This window comes from Diabrotica undecimpunctata, chromosome 6, assembly GCF_040954645.1.
Source record: "Diabrotica undecimpunctata isolate CICGRU chromosome 6, icDiaUnde3, whole genome shotgun sequence".
Lineage (NCBI taxonomy): Eukaryota > Metazoa > Arthropoda > Insecta > Coleoptera > Chrysomelidae > Diabrotica > Diabrotica undecimpunctata.
Window position 1 is genome coordinate 144,591,215 of NC_092808.1, and position 23,536 is coordinate 144,614,750.

Below are 23,536 nucleotides of genomic sequence, written 5' to 3' on the forward strand. Positions count from 1 at the left end.
TTTGTAATTGAAAAGATATATTATGATGAATTTTGAGAAACCCAGTTTTTAATACTACATTTATTTTGTACATAAACTGAAAAAATAAAATTAAAAAATTAATCATTAATAATTGTCAATTTCGCATGAATTTAACAATGTCAAACATATGTCATATGTTTAACGTTTAACCTGAAAATTGGTAGGTCCAAAACTGTCAGATGAAGGCGGTAGGTGTCGAGTCAGTCACGCACGGAGCGAATAAAGAATAATTAGTAGATTTTAAATCTCTTAAGTCTTCTGCTGATAGTCTTGGTACTGGTTGGTTGAATGGTTCTATTATTAGATGATTTTCGACGTGATCTCTAATGAGGTGTCAATATGTATATATTTGCACTTCAGTTGCATATTCTTCTTCTTGACTGGCTTTAGAACTCGGGGTGAGTCTCCGCATCCACTAGAGCCCATATTCTATGATCTTGCATTTCCATTTCCCATTTGTACCCCAACCCTAGATAAATCGGCTTCCTTTTTCTGGTACGGCCTAGTGATCTTCTACCGCCTGGTCACTCAAAAAACACTATCTTTGTCACTGTCTTCCTCTGATCTTACCACATGACTGGCCCATCTTATCCGGTTAGCTATTATATGTCTGAAGATGTTTTCATTACCATATAAAGTCAATAATTCAGCATTGCGGCGCTTTCAACACTCTCCTGTCAATTAATATATTTGAGAGCCAAATATCATTCTGAGAGCCCTCCTTTCAAATAACAGCAACTTATATATTTCCCGCTGATGTAGAGTCCATGTTTCACTTCCAAATGTAACAATTAGTGAATAATTTAATTACAATACAATTACAGTTACAGTTTACAATTACATATTGTAGGTTTAAATCATTTTGTAGAGTTTGGTTTGAGTAGATAATTACCAATAATGACCAGTTTTCATTCTGAGCATATTTGATTAAAATATTTGTAGGATCTTTATCTTAGATGGTCTTTTGCATCAATAGTTTTATGTCGTATGTTCAGATTGGTCTCAATATCGTCTGGTATATGGTTCTCTTGTTCTCTTTTTAATTTTTTAGCTTGTAATTGTAATCTCAAGTTGACGTCTCTTGGGATGTATACCTATATAATTTGCAAGTTAGTTTTTCATCAATATAAAGTCCTACGTCCTAGATATTTCACTTGTGTTTTAATAGAAATAGGAGTATTATATATACTTACTGTTAAAGAAGTACTTCTTCTTGTTGTAAATATTACATTAGCTAACTTAACTCAACTTACGCATTAGTGTGTCATCGGCTATTGTCACATCGGCAGATTGTAACAGATAAATAAATGTTCTAAGTACACTGTCCTGTGGTGTTTCTTCCGTTATTGTAGTCAAATAATTCATCATAAGCTTAGACTTGGAAGTAAGGCTCACAAAGAAATGATTTTAAGATGCGATATAGTTAGTCTCATTAATATAGTTTTAATTTGTATAGAAATCCTACGCTCCAAACTTTGTCAAAAGCTTTATATATGTCAAGAAATACTGAAGTACTAGTGTTGCCCAAAATCGGTCTTGGTCTTGCAGTCTTGGTCTTGTTCTTGCGTTTTCGCAAGACCAAGACCAAGACCAAGACCGCCTAATTTTAGCAAGACCAAGACCAAGACTGACCGTGCAAGATTTACGCAAGAACAAGACTAAGCCTGCGAGACTCTTGCGTCTTGCAGTTAGGACGGAGTGTCGTTTCAGCCAGTATTGTAGTTCGGGTATATGTTTAAATACTCTATGAGATGCAAAAAATATGTTATAAAAATTTAAAAAACTGGACTTATGCGCATTACGAACAATACCATAAACATACATCAAAATCATCAATCAAAATATTCATTAAAAACAACACATTTGACAAGTGCTCAGAGATTATAATTACAATGTAAAAAAATAAAATATTTTGTACATTCTTTTCCAGCATACGACTTCTTCGCTCTGAAATTAATTGTCCAGATTTATAGATGCCCTCTAATCATAAAATAATCTTGCATTGATACGTCGACAGTAATATCGTATCGAAGTTTTTTAAAAATATGTCACCTTAGCTATAAAAAATAGAACACTTATTATTACAGACACCCACTTCCCACTTAATATTTCAATTTTTTTCCCATTATAATTTAGTTAGGAGGAATCTAAATAAACAAATCGTATCGGCCTAAGACTAAACATTGTTTCTGCTGAGTGTGCGATGAGATCATTCAGTTAAACCAAATTTGCTGAAAGAGCGCGATAATATTCAAAAGTTTATTAATAACAGATAATGTAGCTTACCGTGTAAACAAAATACCGAAAATATTTAGAATAACGAAGTAACGATATATAATTCTCGGTTTGTTATTAGATACTTAGGGTATTGAATAGTAACGGACATTTATAGTAGTACTTTTTCGACATCACTAAACTTCATTTGACAAGTTTACAATTTGATATGGGGGACAAAGATTCAAATAGTTTTAAAATAGTCGGAGTAGTAAGCGTTGGAATTATAGATATAAAAGACCTAAAAGCAAATTTAATGAGTTTTTCGAAATAATTTATGCATCCCAAATTGCTTTGTTTGAATTGTGCCTACATAGAAAGGTTAAAATGAAAATAAAAAACAGAAAAACTTCAGATTTAAGGAAGCATCTAATATCTTTTCACAAAAAAGAATTACAAATATTTCTTCCTGAAAAACCAAAATTCTGGTTCCTAAAAAAATATTCCTACTACTTTATTTTGGTAAATTAAGTAGATATCTCCTTAATTTAAAATAACTTCTTTTGATTATCATTGCTTTCTTACCTATTCTTTATTTTTTCAAGTTAGTTTTTGTGGATTCAAGTGGATTATACTTTGTTATCTTATCACCTAAAGAATATGTGCCCTTGATACCTGTATTTGGATTTTTGCCACGTACCAATATTTTTTAAGATTTCCATTTCATATATGGTGGAGGTCCATCAATACCTTTCTAGACAGAAAATGTTCTTTAAAATACAGTTTTTTTTTGTGTTTTAACCATGTTTGATTGACTTTCATGGGGCATGGTAGATAGCTGGGTTAGTTAGAGCATAGACACGGATCGCTTAGATCGTGGCTTCAAACTTCCCTAGTAACGTTTAATAAATAGCAATAGGCTAATGGGTAACTGCAAGACTTGCAAGACTCTTGCTGCAAGACCAAGACCAAGACCGGGAGTGCAATACCAAGACCAAGACCAAGACCAGGTGTATTGGCGCAAGACCAAGACCAAGACTGTCTAAGTCTGGTCTTGTTCTTGCATTTGGGCAACACTATGAAGTACCCTTTTTTCCGTTACAAGCTTTTATTTAGTTTATTTGACGATTTTGTGATACTGTTGAATTGTAGATTGGTTTTCTAGAAATCCAAATTGGTATGACGATATTACGAACTATTTCGAAAAGATTTAAGTATTTAAGTTTTTTCTATTGTTACGATAATTATCCTGGCCTAAAATAACCGTATTATATTATGACTAATGCTGTTCTGTTTTAGAATATACGAGACCTTTCGAATAGCTGGCATAAACTCCAAGTAATAAAAAAAACTGGTTCCATTCGAATCTTCCGGAATTAGGCCTGTCCATTCGAGGCGAAACCAGGTCAATTGATGTCAAAATCCATGGGATTCTAGAGCAGCTGTTTTCGTATAAATATAAGGGAACTTTTATTTTGAAAACAGTTAGTTAATAAAGAAGATTCGCGCTCGTGGTATTATTGTTACGCTCGCCTACTAATAAATTATTGTATATGTAGTGATAAATAAACTTATATAAATGATCGTGCCTTTTAATAAATTAAAGTAGGAACAAGATAATAAATTAGTAAAGACATTATAAATTAAAGACATAACAATTAATAAATTCACAACAAATGGTGTCAGAGTGAGATCGAACATAAATTAGACTTATAATAATAATACAAGTGAATATTTATAAATTGTGAAAATGACGACGATTTATGAGCTGACAGTGACTAATTTAAGAAGACATCTTGAAGACAGAGAATTAGCTTCTACCGGAAAAAAGGCTGAGTTAGTCCAACGACTAAAGAACGCTTTGCTAGAAGAAGGACTAGATCCAGAGACTTATATATTTGAAGATGCTGTCCTCTCGTCGATTTCGAAAGTTTCTGGTGACATCGCATCATTAGAGAACAAAGTTTCTGGCGATATTTCGAAAGTTTCCGGCGACATCGCATCATTAGAGAACAAAGTTTCCGGTGACATCGCATCATTAGAGAACAAAGTTTCCGGTGACATCGCATCATTGGAGAACAAAGTTTCTTTCGATATTTCGAAAGTTTCCGGCGACATCGCCTCATTAGAAAACAAAGTTTCTAACGAGATTTCTTCTCTGGAAAGTAAAGTTTCTGCTAACATCTCTAAAGTCACTTCTGAGATGTCTGCTCTTGACGATAGAGTGTCTTCATTAAAAAACCAAGTTGCTGCCGATATGTTGGCCTTCGAAGAAAAGATATGGAAAGAGATGGAAAGGAAGATGGAGGAAACAGGGACAGCAGAGAGAGGAAACAATCCAATTACAGCAGAGACAAAAGAAGACGAGACGAAATGTAAGTTGGAAACACGGCCGAAATTTGAAGGAAGTGGAGGTTCTGTCCATGTGAAAGTCCCAACTTTCGATGGAAAATCGTCATGGAACAACTACATGAAACAGTTCGAATCAGCCGCAAGAGCAAATGGATGGTCTGAAAAAGAAAAGGCTGTAAACCTGACTATCGCTCTTCGAGGAGATGCCTTAGATGTGCTTCAGACCATAGCCGTAGAGGAGACCGATGATTTCGAACAACTGAAGAAGAGATTAAATATGCGATATGGCCACGAACATTTGGAGCATGTATATCAGTCACAGCTTAAAAATCGTAGACAGAAGAAAGATGAGGCTCTTCAAGAATATGAGGTAGATATTGCCAGATTAGTACGATATGCTTATCCAACAGCTCCCGAAGACATGATGGAAAAGTTGGCCGTTCAAACGTTTATTGATGGTCTTCGTGATCATGAAATGCAGAGAACACTACGATTAGCTCGTCACAAGACGCTGGTTGATGTTTTATCCGCCGCCCTCGAATACGAGTCAGCTACGCAGGCCTCTGGCGGTTACAGTAAAGTTAGGACTGTAAAAGAGGAAGGAGATGAAGATAAACTTGACCAGCTCTTTAATTTGATGAAAAGCATGACATGCAAGAAAAAGAAGACCATAAAATCAAGAAACTCACCATCAGGAAAACCAGAACGAGTCAACCTTAGGGGGGCAGCTTCGACCCGGAACTCTTCCAAAGACCCTCTTATACTAATAGCTTCTTTGAAATGTCGTGAAGATAGTGTATATGTAGATGGAGACATAAATGGTAAAAAGCATACGTTGTTGGTGGATACCGGAGCGACCAGAACCATTATACGCCCGACAGTTATAAACAGCCGAAAGAAACTGTTACCAACGAGGTTACGACTTCGGACCGCTACAGGTGAAAATGCCAACATTCATGGAGAAATCCAGGTACAATTGGGAATTGGGGCAGAAAAGTTTGTCCATACTGTTATAGTTGCTGACATCGAAGAGGATGTTATATTAGGAATGGACGTAATGAATATGCATGGATTCCAATTGGATTTTAAGAATAAGGTAATCAAAGTTGGCAACGAGGAGGTATTTCTCCATCCACATAATGACAACACTGTGCAAGCAGCCATTACAGAAGATACAGTCGTGCCTGCGAGAAGCGAAACGATCATAGTAGCGCGACTACAGGGAATTGTAGACGAAGGGAGACCTGTTATGATGGAGCCTTGGAACCACGACGATGAGGTTGGCCGTGGAATCATAATTGGAAAGGAATTGGTGACTTCGGCTAAAGAAATTCCTGTGAGACTTATCAATGTCAACGACTACCCAGTGACCATAAAGAAAGAGACAAAAGTAGGAACTTGTGTACCTGTGACATCCATAATCCGTCAGGCGACAACATCTGATAATTCCAACGACAAATTCGACCAAATGGTTGCAGTTGCAGGACAGTCTCTAAATCAGATGGAGAAAAGGAAATTAAGGGAATTTCTGCGGCAGTATCGTGATATTTTCGTACCGAAAGGAGGAAAGACGGGAAGAACTACCGTTGTTAAGCATAAAATTGATACTGGTAATGCTAAGCCAATTCGTCAAACAGCTCGACGATTACCACAGGCGAAGAGAGAGGAAGCTGAAACGATTGTTCAGGAAATGAAGAAAGACGGGGTGATAGAACCTTCTACGAGCCCATGGGTCTCTCCGGTGGTCCTGGTTAAGAAGAAAGACGGAACGACGAGGTTCTGTGTGGATTACCGTTTGCTGAACAACGTTACCAAGAAAGATAGTTATCCTCTGCCTCGGATCGATGACACATTGGACACATTGGCTGGAAGTAAATTGTTTTCTACTTTAGATTTGAAGTCTGGATACTGGCAGGTAGAAATGGACCCAGTCGATAAAGAAAAGACAGCCTTCACCACAGGATCTGGATTGTGGCAATTCAACGTTATGCCATTTGGACTTTGTAATGCTCCTGCGACATTTGAGAGGCTTATGGAAAATGTGTTGAGAGGGTTATCTTGGAAAACATGCCTGGTTTATTTGGATGACATAATCGTCTTGGGGGAGACATTCGAAGATCATTTGAGGAATTTAGAAAACGTTTTTAATCGACTTAAAGCTGCCCAATTGATGCTAAACCCCAAGAAGTGCCAGCTATTTCAAGGTAAAGTCAATTATCTGGGTCATATAGTCAGTAAAGAAGGAGTGGCCGTGGATAAAGGAAAAATCGATTCCATTAAGGAATGGCCAAAACCAACTGACAAACATCAAGTGAGAAGTTTTCTTGGACTATGTACTTACTACCGGAGGTTTATTAAGAAGTTTGCAGATATCGCTAAGCCATTAACGCGACTTACGGAGGAAGCAAGAGATTACCGCTGGGATACAGACTGCCAAAATGCCTTTGAGACCTTGAAAAAGCATTTAATAACAGCACCAATTTTAGGGTATCCACTGCCAGAAGGAGAGTTCATCTTAGATACAGATGCAAGTAATGTGGGAATTGGAGGAGTGCTGTCTCAGATTCAAGGAGGACAGGAACGAGTCCTCGGATATTTTAGTAAAGTTCTTTCAAAACCTGAGCGGAATTATTGCGTCACGCGGAGAGAACTTCTAGCAGTAGTTAAATCAGTAGAGCACTTCTATCAATACCTCTATGGCAGAAAGTTTCTAATCCGAACCGACCATGCCGCCCTTAAGTGGTTGATGCAGTTTAAGAATCCAGAGGGTCAGATAGCCAGGTGGATCGAACGACTCCAAGAATACGATTTTAAGATTGAGCACCGGGCCGGAGTTAGCCATAGAAACGCTGATTCTCTTTCCAGAAGGCCATGCCCAGTAGAGTGTTCCCACTGCAACAAAACGGAATCCAAGGAAGCAGCAGTGCTAAGAACAACGATGGTCAACGACGACTGGACGCCTATTAAGATCAGAGAAGAACAAGAAAGAGATCCAGTTATACAGAAAATTCGAAAATGGAAAGAGGAAAACCGTCGACCACCTTGGCAAGAAATATCAAACCTATGCTCAGTAGTTAAGACGTATTGGGCCCAGTGGGACTCATTTATCATGGAAGATGGCTTGCTTAAACGAGTCCTGGAAAATGATGACGGTTCAGAGAAGAGAAGACAGTTGGTGATCCCAAAGAGCAGAATAGCCGAAGTACTTCGTCAGTTACACGACAGTCCATCGGGAGGGCATTTTGGTGTAAGGAAAACCCTTCAGCGAATTCGGGAACGGTTTTATTGGATGAACAGTTCCGACGACGTAAAAGACTGGTGTAAGAAATGTACTATTTGTGCTACGAGTAACGGGCCTCACCGGAAAAGGAGAGCTCCTATGAGACAATATAATGTTGGAAGCCCGTTTGAAAGAATAGCTTTGGACATCGCTGGACCATTTCCAGAAAGTGAAAATGGAGGCAAGTACATGTTGGTAGTAATGGATTACTTTACTAAGTGGGTCGAGATTTACGCACTTCCCGACCAGAAGGCCGCCACCGTTGCAGATAAGTTGATCCAAGAATATATCAGCCGATTTGGAGTGCCTTTGGAGATACATAGTGACCAAGGCAGGAACTTCGAAAGCGATCTATTCCAAGGAATATGTGATAGACTAGGCATGAAGAAAACAAGAACTACAGCATATCATCCGCAATCTGATGGTATGGTAGAGCGGATGAATAGGACAGTCGGCAAGTATTTGACGAAGATGGTGTCCGATCATCAGCGAGATTGGGACCAATACCTTCCGTTCTTCACAATGGCCTACAGATCTGCTGTTAACGAATCAACAGGTCAGACACCAGCCAGAGTCCTATTCGGACGCGAAATGCGACTACCTTGTGATCTAGAATTTGGGTGTCGACCTGGAGAAGATGTAGCAGGTGAGGATTATGTGATCGAATTACGAAGAAAAATGGACGATATACATGAGTTGGTCCGTTCCCACCTTCAGATCGCTAGCGACCGAATGAAGAAACGGTACGATACACAAGCCGAAAAGGGTTGCTTTAAGAAGAACGACAAAGTCTGGCTGTATAATCCCAAGAAGCGAAAAGGTTGTTCTCCCAAATTGCAGCAGTTTTGGGAAGGTCCATACCTCATCATGGAGAAGATCAACGATGTCATCTACCGAATAAGCAAGATTCCGAGGGGAAAGCCGATGATAGTACACCATAACCGGCTGGCGTCTTTCGAAGGTGACCACGACGTAGATGAAGAAGTGGAAGTAAACCAAGTCCAAGACGTGTCTGACCTCACGTTTGAGGAATTCATGGGTGCCTATGGAGGTACCGGTAAAGCAAGACATGGTGTTACCACTGAAGAAAAGCAAGATCTACTCGCGCTCCCCGATGACTACTCGCTGGCCCTTACCATCCCGGCCAGTATCAAAGACGCACCAGGGTTGGCATCCGTCTTTCGAAGGAAGTTTGGTCGAGTTGCAGAACTTCAATGCCAGGTGCCAGCTCCCGGTAAAACCTTGAAACTCCAAGATGCATCACGTTACCTTTTCTACCTGGTAACAAAAGACACTGCCCGTGACCAACCTACCTACCGAGATGTGTGGGAAGCTTTACTTCAATTGAGAGAGCACGTACTAGAGTCCGACGTGCAAAAGTTAGCCATGCCAAAGTTGGAGTGCCGCCAATTAGATTGGAGGGTCATCCGAAATATGGTGGAGGAGATCTTTAAAGACACCGAAGTCCAGGTGTTAGTCTGTTGCAATCCGCATAGTTACTGGTGCGGAGAGAAAACCGTCCCTTGTCATTTTTATACAACTGGAAGTTGTAAAAGAGGGTCCAGTTGCCGATACCAGCATACAGTTCCGGTTCCAGTCCCGACAAGGTTCCAGGAGGAACCATCTTTTAAGAGGGGGGCAATGTTACGATAATTATCCTGGCCTAAAATAACCGTATTATATTATGACTAATGCTGTTCTGTTTTAGAATATACGAGACCTTTCGAATAGCTGGCATAAACTCCAAGTAATAAAAAAAACTGGTTCCATTCGAATCTTCCGGAATTAGGCCTGTCCATTCGAGGCGAAACCAGGTCAATTGATGTCAAAATCCATGGGATTCTAGAGCAGCTGTTTTCGTATAAATATAAGGGAACTTTTATTTTGAAAACAGTTAGTTAATAAAGAAGATTCGCGCTCGTGGTATTATTGTTACGCTCGCCTACTAATAAATTATTGTATATGTAGTGATAAATAAACTTATATAAATGATCGTGCCTTTTAATAAATTAAAGTAGGAACAAGATAATAAATTAGTAAAGACATTATAAATTAAAGACATAACAATTAATAAATTCACAACACTATACTTTCTAAAAATAGAAAAGTCGAACATACAGCTGATATCGAAAATATATTGGCTTTTGTTATACCGGCCAAAGATACCGGCTTATCTTATAGGATTGGTACATGCCGGAAATACCGCAGTCGTTTGAACATAAGCGACTCTTTGAATGATGAATTAGATGAATGATGAATTGATGGATCTGACTTTACTTAGGATTTACCTATTTACTCAATGCAGAGTATAAAATACAATTATCTCTAAGAAGCTTACATTTTTGATGCGGCTAATTTTAAAGATAATTGGAAATTATATCAATTTCTGACACAACAATCGATTTTGGACGACCTTCATAACTCTTTTCTGGAAGCGCACAGTGACCACAATTAAATTCGTTATACAAGCATTTCACTTACATAGAAGGACCACGAACTGCGTAAACAGTTCGAGCGAAAGATCCTAAGAAGAATATGTGGAATAAAAGAACAAAGTTTGTGCTGAAGTCGTTGCAATTTTGAGTAAAAATGATAAGGAACTTGACGTTGCAAAACGTATTAAAGGAGCACGCCTTAAATGGATAGTGCGTGTAATTAAGTGAGAGGAAGGTGAAACAGTCAAAAAACTTTTTGACCGAAAAGGGCTGATGGGACAACGAGCCAGAAGAAGACCGAGACCGTTGATATCAAGACAACTTGAACAACATGAAGGTCATTTTGGTATGGTTAAATGTAGAAATGGTGGTTAGGTTTGTCTACACAGATAGAGAACCTAGTTAGAAATTGTCCTCAGTGTATTGAAAATAGAACTAATCCTAAAGAACCTATGATTGCTGATAAGTTTCCTGATAGACCATGGCAGAAAGCAGCTCTTGACCTATATAAATGTCATGATACATGGCATTTAATACCAGCACCTTATTACGTAAAACCCAGTCGGTTTTCTCCAACATTAGTATCAACAGAGTCCGTAAGAGAAATCAAATTGAATGATTCTCCAAAGACTATGTCTGAAACTGTTGGTGCTAAGTCACTACCACTATCATATGAATCTCAATTTGTGTCTACTCCTAAATTGTCACGAAATATTGCTGAAGTCTCTCCTTCAGGTAGACCTAAACGAGAAATAAGAAAACCTTCTCACTTAAAGGATTATGTACAATAATTGTAATCTTTAGTATAAGATAGTATAGTGTTTTGTATTAATATTTTGTTGAATTTATATAAATGGCTTAAAGGGGGATGTTCTGTTAGTGTATCTTTGGTTGCCTATATAGATGGCATGTAGGTAGAGATTGAGGGTTAGGAATAAGTTAGGTTAAGTGTTATCCGGGCATGACCGGATAGTAGTTATAAAAACTTATATAGAAGCCGGAATAAAGATAACTTAATCTCAAGTAATAGTCATTTTTCAAGAACCCAACTAAACATGAACATGATTTAAAATCTTGGAGTTATAACAAGGAATAGAGTTGCCAGAAGCAAGGATAATTGGAGCATTGCTCTGAAGATGTCTATGGCTTATAACGAGCTGTGATGTCACTGCTGAAGATGATTGTGATGATACACGCTTCTTGAAATGGCAAAGAATGATCTTCATCCACAAAAGTAAAAGTAAATTTATCAATGCACTCCTTTCTTAATAACACACGTCAAAATTCGAAATAAAACATCACTAAACGTCAGATAACACTCCACGACACTCATTGTTGTCAAAGCTCAGAACATAAGAAGTACTCTTCTTACTTTACTCTAGAGCTCTAGTATATATACACAAATATCTTAAAATTTTCCAAAAAAATTTGTGTGGTACGTCCCTGATGTCAAAAGTCTGAAAGTTCACACTTTATAGCGCCATGGTGGCCACCGCGCCACTTTATCGCGAACGGGAAAATTCTATGTGTTAAAGAAACCATACATTATCGTCGGTTATACGCGTTTTAAACGGGAAAGTAAAAGCGGGAGGATAGATCTAGATAGGAACTTCGTAATAATGAGAATATATTTCGTGGGTAGTGTTTTTGGCGGGTTCTTGATGTAGGGCTAAAGATTCACTGCAGACATTCTTAAATATTATTCATAAAGTCTTATTTATATATTTTTCTACTTCATCATTTATTCATTATCTATTTGTAAAATATAGGAAGAGAATATTTTACTGATAAAAGTTTAACTTTAAAGTCATTGGCATAGCAGCATATTTATAACAAATAATCTTTCGAATACTCCCATATCTTTTACGAAATGATGTTTTATATCAATATATTTTGAGCGTTTGGTCTCATAAGTATGAGCAATTTTTATGCAACCTTGGTTGTCTTCAAAAATTTTAGTAGGATATTGAAAATCAAACATTTCTTTTAAAAATTGACCTAAAACAAACACTCGATCATACGCGCAGACAGAGCCAAATATTCGACTTCTCTGCTACCAAGAGCAATTACCGGTTACTCTTCAGAACACCAATTTACAACTTTATTATTAGAAAGAATAACACATCCAGAAACCCTCTTTATGTCATTAATATCGCTCGCAAAATCTATGTCAGCATATGCATGAACAAAAACTTGATCATTTTTAGTAAATTTATTGTATATTAAGCCCATCTCGTTAGTATAACTCAAATAATGAATTACATTTTTAAGATGCTTCCAATGATTACTATTAAAATTATTTTGAAATCTTCCATAAAATGAAACTGTATAACACAAATGTGGCCTAGTGCCAAACATCAAATACATCAAGCTACCAAGTACTTCCTTATAAGGAACAAAATCAGTTTGACCTTCTCTTTCTAAATTTAATTTAGCTTCCATTGGAATTTTACTAATCTTGCAATTTATCATGCTAAAACGGTTAAAAATTTTTGTAACTAATTTTTTCTGGCTAACAACTAAAGTCTTATTTTTCCTTTCAATTTCTAATCCTAAAAAGACAATTTTTGTTTCATTTGATAAATTACTGAATTTTAAAATTTTCTTTAAATGTAATTTTAAAAATTTGACATCTTCAGAAATTGAAATAACAAAAATATCATCTACTATATCAAAACATAAGTTTTTCCATTGAAATACAAGCAAGGATCAACGTTAGATCTTTTAAATCCTAAATTACATAAATCCTTATTAATAGTTGTATTCCAACATATAAGGCTTTCTCGTAAACCGTAGAAAGGTTTCACCAACTTACATATTACACCAGGTTTAATATTTAGGCCATCCGGTAGCTTTAAAAATACATCACTAGACACTGGACTTTTCAAAAAAGCACCTTTCACATTAAGTTGATGAATATCCGTATCACGATCTACGCCATGGCGAACAGTAGCCTCAGGGTTGTTAATCTAGCTTCTGGTGCACAAACGTCTTCGTTGTCTAATGCTGGCTGCTAATAGCCTCTCACCACTAATCAAGCTCTTTTCACTAACTGCCCATCAACATTTTTCTCAACAAAAACCCATCGTGAATTAATGATTACGTCATCAGCCTTAGGTTCTACCAAAATCCAGTTACCGTTGTTTCTAACGCCAAAAGTTCCTTATCTATGGCCTCCTTCTATCCATTTCTCATCGAAACAGCTTCGGTAAAGTTTTTAGGTAATTCAGAAGGTAGACAGCCAGCAGATAAAAGTAAAGATACGTCTATCTCTTGAACTTATATATATCTCTTTTTCTTGATTATTATTATGTTGTATTATTTCAGGTTAAATTTTAACAGTTTCAGTAATCGTTTGCTCATCCACACCTAACACTGCTCTAACACCTGTTAGAACCTCTAACCTAGATCTGGGAACCTCTAACACTGCTCGTGTTAGAGGTTCCCAGAGGCAGTATGTAGCCATTGTCACAATAGTCAATAAAAATCCATTTTCTTGATCTCTCAGCAAACTTCAAACATCGATCTTCTTCAGAAATATGTGCATAAGCATTACATCCAAATAATTTAATTTTGCTCACATCAGGTTTGTAACCATACCAGACTTCAGCTGGTGTCATTAGGCAATGTACTTGTAGGAGTTCGATTTGTTAAGTACACAGCAACCAATACAGCTTCTTCCCAAAATGACTTGTCAAGACCGCTATCCAAAATTAAACATCTAGATTTATTTAAAATAGTACGATTGTATTTTTCCGCTAATCCGTTATGCTGTGGATTCCTGGGTATAGAATGTTGTATGTTATTCCTTTACTAGTACAAAAATCTTTATAGTATTTATAACTATTCTCCTCAGCATTATCACATCTTGAATACTCTATTTTTATGTTTAATTTTGATTCAGTTAAGGCTATAAAATTCGTAAAGCATGTTTCCACGTCATTCTTTTCTGTACACTGTACAATGACTGTATAATTTATGTACAATAACTGTAATAAATCAATGAATGAAATATAATAATTTTTGCCATCATGAGTAGGAGGACTAATTTTTCCAGATATATCTGTAGACACATATTGAAGTAAGCGTCGAGCTTTCACATATCACCTGGGATGCTCTTTAAAAGTGGAGAATGTGTTTGCGTACCTTTCAAGTATATCTCACATACTGAACTCACAGGAAATCTACACGAGTGTGCCATCCGCTTGTGCTACAAGTAAGATGTATCACAAACAATGTTAACCACCCACATCTGAATACAATTGCAATTCTATAAAATATAAATTACCAATTAATTTTCCGATAATAATTGCAGTATCTCCCCTCTTGATTCCCTCTCCCCTTATGATTTTTACCTCCTTATTTTCAAGAATCACATGAAAAACTTTTTCTTCAATTTGTCTTACCGATAATAAGTTGTAAGAAAGATTGTCACAAACAAAAACATCATTCAAAGTAACTGAAAGTCCTTCTTTAGATATAGCTGAGAAACTACCTTGAAATTTTGCTGCTACAGTTTCATCAACCACTGCTTTGGAATTGTTTAAAAATTGAATGTATTTTGACATAAACAGGTGATTTGTACAACCGCTATCCACAACCAGATGTGCACTATCCATTACATTTGAATCACAACTGACTTCAATTTCCAGTTTTGTGTGACTACCAAGAAATGCAATTGCTTTATTTTCAACATTACTCATATTAGCAGTTTGATGATTTTTAGACAATCTTTTTGGACATTTCGAACGAATATGCCTCATTTCATGACAGTGATAATAACGAATTTCTAAAGTATGTTTACCCTTACCTTTATACAGCCAGCTACAGATACATGGTATACAGCCAGCTAAAGGAACTTAGTTTCCTTGTGGATCTTACCTTTATCTTTATCATGACCAACAAAGGTATGCAAATGAACAGGTACACTACTAACTTCCTTTGTTTTTAAACGATCATCTTCTGCCATTAAACTATTTTTAACAAAATCTACAGTTACTTTTCATGGATCAGAACGAAATAGAGTATCAATGGATGTTAGAACTACTGAACTAAATTTATCAGACATTGCAGATAAAAATATGATGATCTTTTCACTATCATCTATTTTACTTCCTGCATCATTTAACTCTTTTAAGGTTGTATGAAAATAGACCAAAAACTCACCCAAGTTCACTAGACTGAAGTCCTATCTTTTCGTAAACAGTTTTAAGTCATTCCCATCGAAGTTTCTTGGGTTTTAATTATTTCCAAAACATTATTCCCAACTATTTCGCCCCTTTTAGATTTTGAAAAAACCCGTCTCACTAAAAGTATTTATGTATGTTTCATTTTGTTTGTATATTAAGGTTGTTAATTGTTTACCAGTTTACCTAAAACCATTTATTTCAATAGTAGGTACGCTGGTCCGTAGCGCTGATTCAAAGAAGCAGTGGTTTTATCCCTCGGGGAATTTGAATGAACAATTTTGAGAAAAGGTTTGCACATTCAGAAAATATTGGCATTATACATTGTTTTTATAAACATAAAAACATATGCAATTTCTTGTGAAAATATGAAATTTATACAAAATATGTCAGATATGAAAAAAATGCATTTTGTATATATTGCTGTCTTTATATATAACCTATCATTTATTCTTCGTTCACAAATTGTTGAGAGCACGAAATATGCCTCAAACTCATAAAACGGTCGTAAATCATAGGCGTTCCTAAGGTGTTTATTCATTAAATAATAATATAATGTTTTAATACTGTTATATATAATATTGATAATATTTTAATACTAATATATTTAGCAAAAAAACAATTAAAACTTTCACGACTAATGTTGGTTATTATATTATATTAATAAAAATAAGAATTTAACCATTAACAATTTTGTAAATAAGAATACCTTATCTCTTTGGATATTTCAATACTAATCTTCGCGTTTAATCACTTTACTAGAAAACCTGGAATTCATATCCGAAGGTACTATTCGTTGCAAGATAATTAAGATGGAATTCCCCAGATTTTTAATAATATAATTATATTTGAAACTTAACTTAAAAGGGTGAAGTTATTACGAACGAAAACAATTTTTTTGTTTAGTACGTTTTTGATCGCATGTAATTTACGGCTCGTCGGTGTTTCCGCGTCTACGGCAGTAATTAGCGTCTCGAATATTTCTTTTGCGAATTATATGCAGTGCATGAGTGATTTTTTATTCCATATACCTACGAACATATACGTACCTTTCGCTCGTGCTCGTTTTGTTGGATTGTTTGTGATGGCTTCATCATCAAGTTTTACACCGGTACTGTTGCGTACAGTCAGTAAGTCTGTCTATTCACCAAGAGAGAAGACTATTGTCCTGAATGTTCACGATGCTCTGGTTTCTCAGAATCCCACAAACACTGTTCGCAACATAGTCGAAAGTTGTGCCAACATGACTGGCGTAGGAGAGTCAACTTTATATAGGTTCCTATCAGAAAGAAAAAAAACACGGTATAGCTAACCTAAATACAAACGAACACTTAAAGAGAGGGAAAAAGCCTATTGAAATTGATGAATTTGCCAAAAATGGTATTCGAAGGAAAATTCATGGATTTTTTTTTTCAAAAAAGAAATACCAAACCTAAACAAAATTTTACAAGAAGTTAGAGACGACCCGGATTTGCCTCATATCGGACGAACTAAATTGTGGCAAGTTTTAAAGGAATTAAATTTCCGGTAGGAGAAATCAGACCGAAAATCACTTTTGATTAACCGGGAGGAGAAGATGATGTTGGAGAAGAAATTATCTAAGATTCATACGAAAATTCCGGGCTGAAGAAAGGCCCATCTTCTACCAGGATGAAACGTGGGTAAACTCAGGTCATACTCTAAAAAAAATTTGGTCAGATAAAAATATATTAAGCTCCAGGCAAGCCTTTATGGAAGGTTGGTCTACTGGTATCTCCCCACCTTCTGGTAAAGGCAGTAGATTAATAATTTCTCACATTGGCAGTGAAAAAGAATTTGTTAAGCATGGTTTGTTGGAATTTCATTCCAAAAGCACAAAAGACTATCACGAGGAGATGACAGCTGATGTTTTCGAAGAGTATTTTGAGCAAATGATTGAACACATACCACCAAATTCAATTATAGTATTAGATAATGCACCTTATCATTCACGACTAGTAGAAAGACTTCTAACGAATGCGTGGAAGAAACAGGATATTCTTGACTGGCTGCGGAATAAGTAGCTGCCTTACGAAGATGGAATGGTAAAAGCAGAACTTTTAAAAATTGCCCGGCAGCACAAATCTAAGTTCAAGAAATACGTAGTTGACAAAATGGCGGAAAGGCGAAACATCACAGTCTTTAGACTTCCACTCTACCACTGCGAAATAAATCCAATTGAACTCATTTGAGCACAAATGAAAAGTTATGTGGCTAGAAAAAATACGTCATATAAAATACAAGTTGTACGTGAATTGTTATACGAGTCTTTATAACATATTACAAAACAAAACTGGAAAGATGCAGTAAGACATGTAATAGAAGAAGAACAAAAAATGTGGGATCTTGTTAACATAATTGATGCGACCGTAGAGATTATTAACCTAATTATTAACCCTCAAGACGACTCGGATTCCAAAGTTGATCCTATTTATTTTGAATTTGAATAGTTTTCTAATCGTAATTATATAAGGTAAGTAATAGTAGTTGTAATCGTAAGGTATTAAAGGAAAAGGCGCAAAATGTCGCCTGTCAAAATGTTCAATGTGTTTTAAATGTATCCATTTTTTTTTTCAAATCCTGAGAAAACTAAAAAGCATTTTTGAAAAATTTAAAAGCAGAATGAAATATTTTTTAGAATAAATAAAAAGTTTCTTTTGCATGCAATATTTTCAATTAAAAATTATACTATATTTTCTCTTTTATTTTCACCCCTGTTACATAACATATTAAAATAAACACTGTAGAAGTTTTCAGGGACTTTCTGCCCTGAGTAATAATGTAATCTTTCATTCTGCGTTTAAATTTTTTAAAAATATTTATTAGTTTTCTCCGGATTCGAAAATAATGGATACATTTAAAACACATTGGAAATTTTGCCAGGCGACATTTGGTGCCTTTTTCCTTAATTAAATAAATGTATCTTTTACAAATGGCAAGAAACTTTTTATTTTTGAATAAAATAAATAAGTTTTATTAAAAAATACAATTTACATAAGTACAATTTAAAAAATATATTTATTTAGTTCAAATAAATGTTTCAATCATATACTCTACGACACTGGTCGTTCATATCTAACCATTCAAAATACCCCCGTAATAGGATTATAAGGTATTGTATTCCTTCAGATATGAGGTGGGTTAGTCGAAAACGTCTTAAACCGTCAGTTTTAGGTTGGTTTTTACTATTATATCGTATTACTTATCCTCTCTGTATTTCAGTTTTCTAATTAGGGTTAAACTTGTAGTGAGCTATCAACAAATTGTGAACCGGGTATAGTCACATCACATCTTTTAAAAACGTCCAGCTTACATTTTTAAACAACACAATCACGGAATATTACAACATTCATTGCTAAATTCCTATGTATATATCGATTAGTATAACTAGTGACAAATATTTTTCTAATAATTGTTTTTGTATTTTAGGTGTCGAATTAGACGGTCCACATTCCGATGAAACTAACTCTGGTGATAATTCGAACGCGGGATCAAGTATAGGTCCAGATGATGATCAAGCGAGGTTGAGATTAAAGAGAAAACTCCAAAGAAATCGGACGTCGTTTACAAATGATCAGATCGACAGTTTAGAAAAAGGTATTAACCCATTAATACCAGATTAATTTTCTTCGCAATATTTTTGTAAATTTACTATGTTTGGATAAAAACATTAAAAGTAGAGTTCGGATTTAAAAGCATAAAATAACGCAAAAAAGCTCTTAAAAAGCGTAACGATTTTATAAAAAAAAGCATTTTATTATACAAAAAAACGTATAAAAATAAGCATATCAATTCTGACAAACCATTTTAATTTTAGTCGACAGACCTTAGATAAAGGAAATATCATTTTTGTTTAAAGGATAAAATAACAAAACACTCATTTAAATGTTCCATCGTAAAATTTCGGCGTTTGTCGCTTAAAACATTTTATAAAACGAAAAGCTTCTTTGAGCATCCACACTGGTTGTTGGCGCATACTTATATTTTGCCACTACTGCCGGATCCATATTTATATCAACGTGTTCTCCATTTAAAACTGAAAATATTTTCTTCCTCTTTTGAAATCCTTCGTTTTTTGTTAATGCACGTTTGAGTTTTGTTAATACTATTTGACCAGAGATACCTTCCATCTTTTTTTCAAAACTGATTTTTTGAATCGACTTAACGAATGACATTTGCTGTTTTTCCAAATCTTTTGTTGTTTTATTCCTAAAACAAAAGTTCACATCATCTTGATCGATTTTTCCCCATTTTGCCATGTTTGATTTTACTGGAGAGACCCCCGTTCTTATCCGATTCATAGTTTTCCACGTTTTAAAGTCTAGAGACTGGCCGGTCCATTGAACCTGGGGAAGAGGAAAATACACAGACGGTTCATCCTGCACTGTTCCAAGGAAGCTTTTCCTAGATTTGCAAATGCAAAAATGATAAGCAAAAAAAGTGCTGTCAAATGACTTTGCATATTTCGTTTATATTTAAAAAGAAAATATTCCTGATTTTATTATTTACCGTGAGCATGGATGGTGCATGAAAATACGGACTCTAATTATAAGAACTTAAGTAACACTTGAATTTAAGCAATTCATCGTCTTTTTAGAGCAGCCAGAATGCGATATTACATATTACGGTTCTTCGCTATTTTGGGCTAGTAAAATTTGCAATTATTAAACAGTAGTTCGTTAAATCTAATTATATTACTTTTTAGAATTTGAACGTACTCATTATCCTGACGTCTTCGCAAGAGAGAGGTTAGCAGCGAAAATCGGACTGCCCGAAGCCAGGATACAGGTGTGGTTTTCCAATCGAAGAGCCAAATGGAGGAGGGAGGAGAAACTGAGAAATCAACGAAGAGGAACGTCTGTTACGACAGAACATCCCGTATCTTCCGCATCTCCACCGAGGCTGCAAACGTTCAATAATACTACGATGTACTCTGCAATTACGCCAACCATGTCAATCGCTGAGACGTACAGGTAACAACAATGATTTATACAAAATAATATAATATAATATGGTTGAATGCTCGAATATATGAACTTTACAAATAAAAGGCAGATATCGAGCACATTTCTTTATTAAATCATGTTATGCCATCATCATAAATCATTAAATGTTATGTACATTAAATACATTTACACAAAAACTAACAGTAGACAAAGGATAAACAGTTTAAAATTATTTTGATGTGGGCAACGGCAGGAGACCGAATAACTCCTGCCACAGCATGAGTCATCACTTCACTTTCATGGGAAGTTCCCCCTCCCCAAGTTGGAAGTTCCCCTCCCAAGGCAAATGTCTAGATCCGCCACTGAATCCGCTACTGCATGGGCTGTGTTTGTTTGTATTTGCTCTGTTAGCAGAAACGCAAAACTGTTTTCCAACCTGTTTTTATTTTTGCATTATCACTGCTAATTTGTCCTTCGCTATTCCTACAAAGATTGTGGTGTGTGGTCACTTCTAATGGTCCTAACATTATAGAGCCCCTCAAGCAACCAACTTATCTATGGTGATCAATAAACCATTTGGGCTGTGGCGTCTAGTCATGAGATAATTGCTTCGTTTTTGACTACAACGAGAAGGATATAAAGTAACTATCAACCAAGGGCGATCACGCAAAATGTAACAATATTGTCACTTCGGTGCATAATTTCGATATTAAGACGGTAAAATAACGTTGTTGAATTAATTATTATTTTTGATTTTAGTCCGATGTCCACTATGTCCAGCTTCACTCATAGTTCTCTATCGACTGGTATGGGTCATTCGCCGGCGGCTTGTTTGCAACAAAGAGAAAGTCCAACGATGACCGGTGCAATGGGAGGATATTGTATGGGTAGACCTCCGGGATACGATCTTCCAACCATAGGTTACGGAGCGCGGCCCTCTCCATGTAGCCCTTCACAGCCATATCAAGTGAACGGTCATCAGTACAACCCGGGTGCTACATCATCTACAGGTACATATATTGGTTATTAGTATCACAAACGCTCTATCTAGTGAAATGCTGCAAATTCAAAAATCCGTATCGTTTAACTACATTAAGTAACTGTTCTAAATACTAAGGAGAAACTGACTAATTTGGAAAATAATGATTTATCATTACGGGTTACAGCTGTTTATCGGAAAATAACAGACTGTAGTATAAGCTAGGTAACTATTTGGATAACTGTTTTAAATATTTCTTTTATCCGTTTAATTTTATTCATGATTTGGGTATAGTTGTATTATTTTTCCGATCAATTATTTAAAAGTAAATGTCACCTTCTTTGAACGCATTTTCCGGTCTTCAACTTTATTAATTGAAAGTTTGTACAGTCCTAGTCTATAGCAAACAATAATAAGTAAACAGAAATTGTATTCTCATTATAAATAAAATAGTTATAACAAACTATAGGACAAAACTTGGCGACAATGTTCTGGATTTGCTAAAGACAGTGTATATCCGTCTTGTACTTATTTTCTATCATGTGTCCATCTCGCGGCTCTTCGCTATTTTGAGTTAGTGGAAAAATAATTTATATATCAGATTTGAAAGTATTCAAAAGAATTAAGAGATTAAGATTTAATTTTCAAAAAGTTGATTATGTTTTTTTACGTAAAAACATTCCTTAGTATTATAGAAATACCGTCCTAAAATTTTGTTAAAGAAATTCAAAATAAAAACGAAGGTATAGCTATATTTATAACATCTGAGCCAAAACTCGTTTGTATACAACACCACGCACCCCGCTAACTAGACAGTTAAGTCCGTGTCAGACGCATCAGACGGTCAAATATTTGATCAAACTAGTTTGACCTAACCAAAAAACTGACAGCATATGACGTCACATCCTGAGTTTGATCAAATTCACAAGGAATCTAAGTTCCTGTAGTTGGCTGTATACCATATATAACAAAAATTTTATTAAAAATCCTTTATAAAAGGTATATAATTTAAAAAACCCAATCGGGCTATATCACAAAACGTTTTCGGAATCCATATTTCATCATCAGTGCACTAGGTGGGTTTACATGTATTGAGCCACTAAATATGTGGGTAAAAAACCTGTTAAAAGTTGTTTTTTAAATTTGGTTTACATTATATGGTGATAAATTCTATGATGTTAAAGTTACCAGTGGATTTGGTAACATGGCGACGTATGACTCCACTTGAAGTTGCTGGTCCTGAGACGATGTGTCTACGAGGACCTGATGAAAGCAACTCTAGACTTGCTTTCATCAGGTCTTTCCTGGGCCTATTTTTCCCTTTTGCCACTGTCGCAATTTTCGGCCGGAATTTTGCCCCGCAAGATAGTGCTGATAACTACATAATTATTTGCTGTTGCAAATTGTGCAACCCTAAGTCCATTTTGACTGGTTTCATAAATATAATAGTTTTCTTTAATTTTAAATTCATAAATATAACAATTGGAAAAAATGACAATTTAAAAATTGTCCTTTTTTCCAATTTAAAAAGTAAAAGTCTCCTTAATAAATATTTACAATGTCTTGAACATATTATGTAAAATGTCCCCAAGAAAAGATTATGGGAAAAGCATAGGGAAAAGAAAAATGTCTTTGTTTTACCACTAAAAAAATTATTTAGCTGCAACACCAAGTAACTATTTTAATCTGCTGTATCCAAATTCAAATAGGAAACGGAGAAAGCATATAAAGTAGAAAGAACAAGAGGAAAGGGCTATAGAACATAATTTGTTTTTACTCGTCTCCCCTTATAAATTACAATTATAATAAAAGTTAATACAAATCTTTTTGTTTCAGGTCTTATATCACCCGGAGTATCTGTCCCGATAGCAATACCTCCAAGTCAACCCGATGTAACTTCCCATCAACCGTACTGGCCCCGATTGCAGTGACCCTGGTGGAATTAATTCGATACCTTCAAGTGGACTGTTGCACCTTTCAATCTCCATTAAATTATTTCCATTCTGTACTTAATATTTGTATACCTATTTAAGAAGATACTGAATTTGTTAAGTAGATTGTGAAATTTCAAATATCAATAGAAATACAGAGTGTTTTAGAAATTA

The 23,536-nt window shown here is 35.5% G+C and overlaps 1 protein-coding gene across 1 annotated transcript in view; it reads left to right on the plus strand.

The window, feature by feature from the left end:
- Window positions 1-23,536, plus strand: part of LOC140444029 (paired box protein Pax-6-like) — a 178,960-nt gene extending 155,424 nt beyond the window's left edge. The window contains exons 6-9 of the mRNA XM_072535613.1: window positions 18,936-19,103; window positions 20,212-20,479; window positions 21,212-21,462; window positions 23,268-23,536. Of these exons, the coding sequence (XP_072391714.1) occupies window positions 18,936-19,103; window positions 20,212-20,479; window positions 21,212-21,462; window positions 23,268-23,362 (782 nt within the window). The 3' untranslated portion in view covers window positions 23,363-23,536. The remainder of the gene's footprint in view (window positions 1-18,935; window positions 19,104-20,211; window positions 20,480-21,211; window positions 21,463-23,267) is intronic.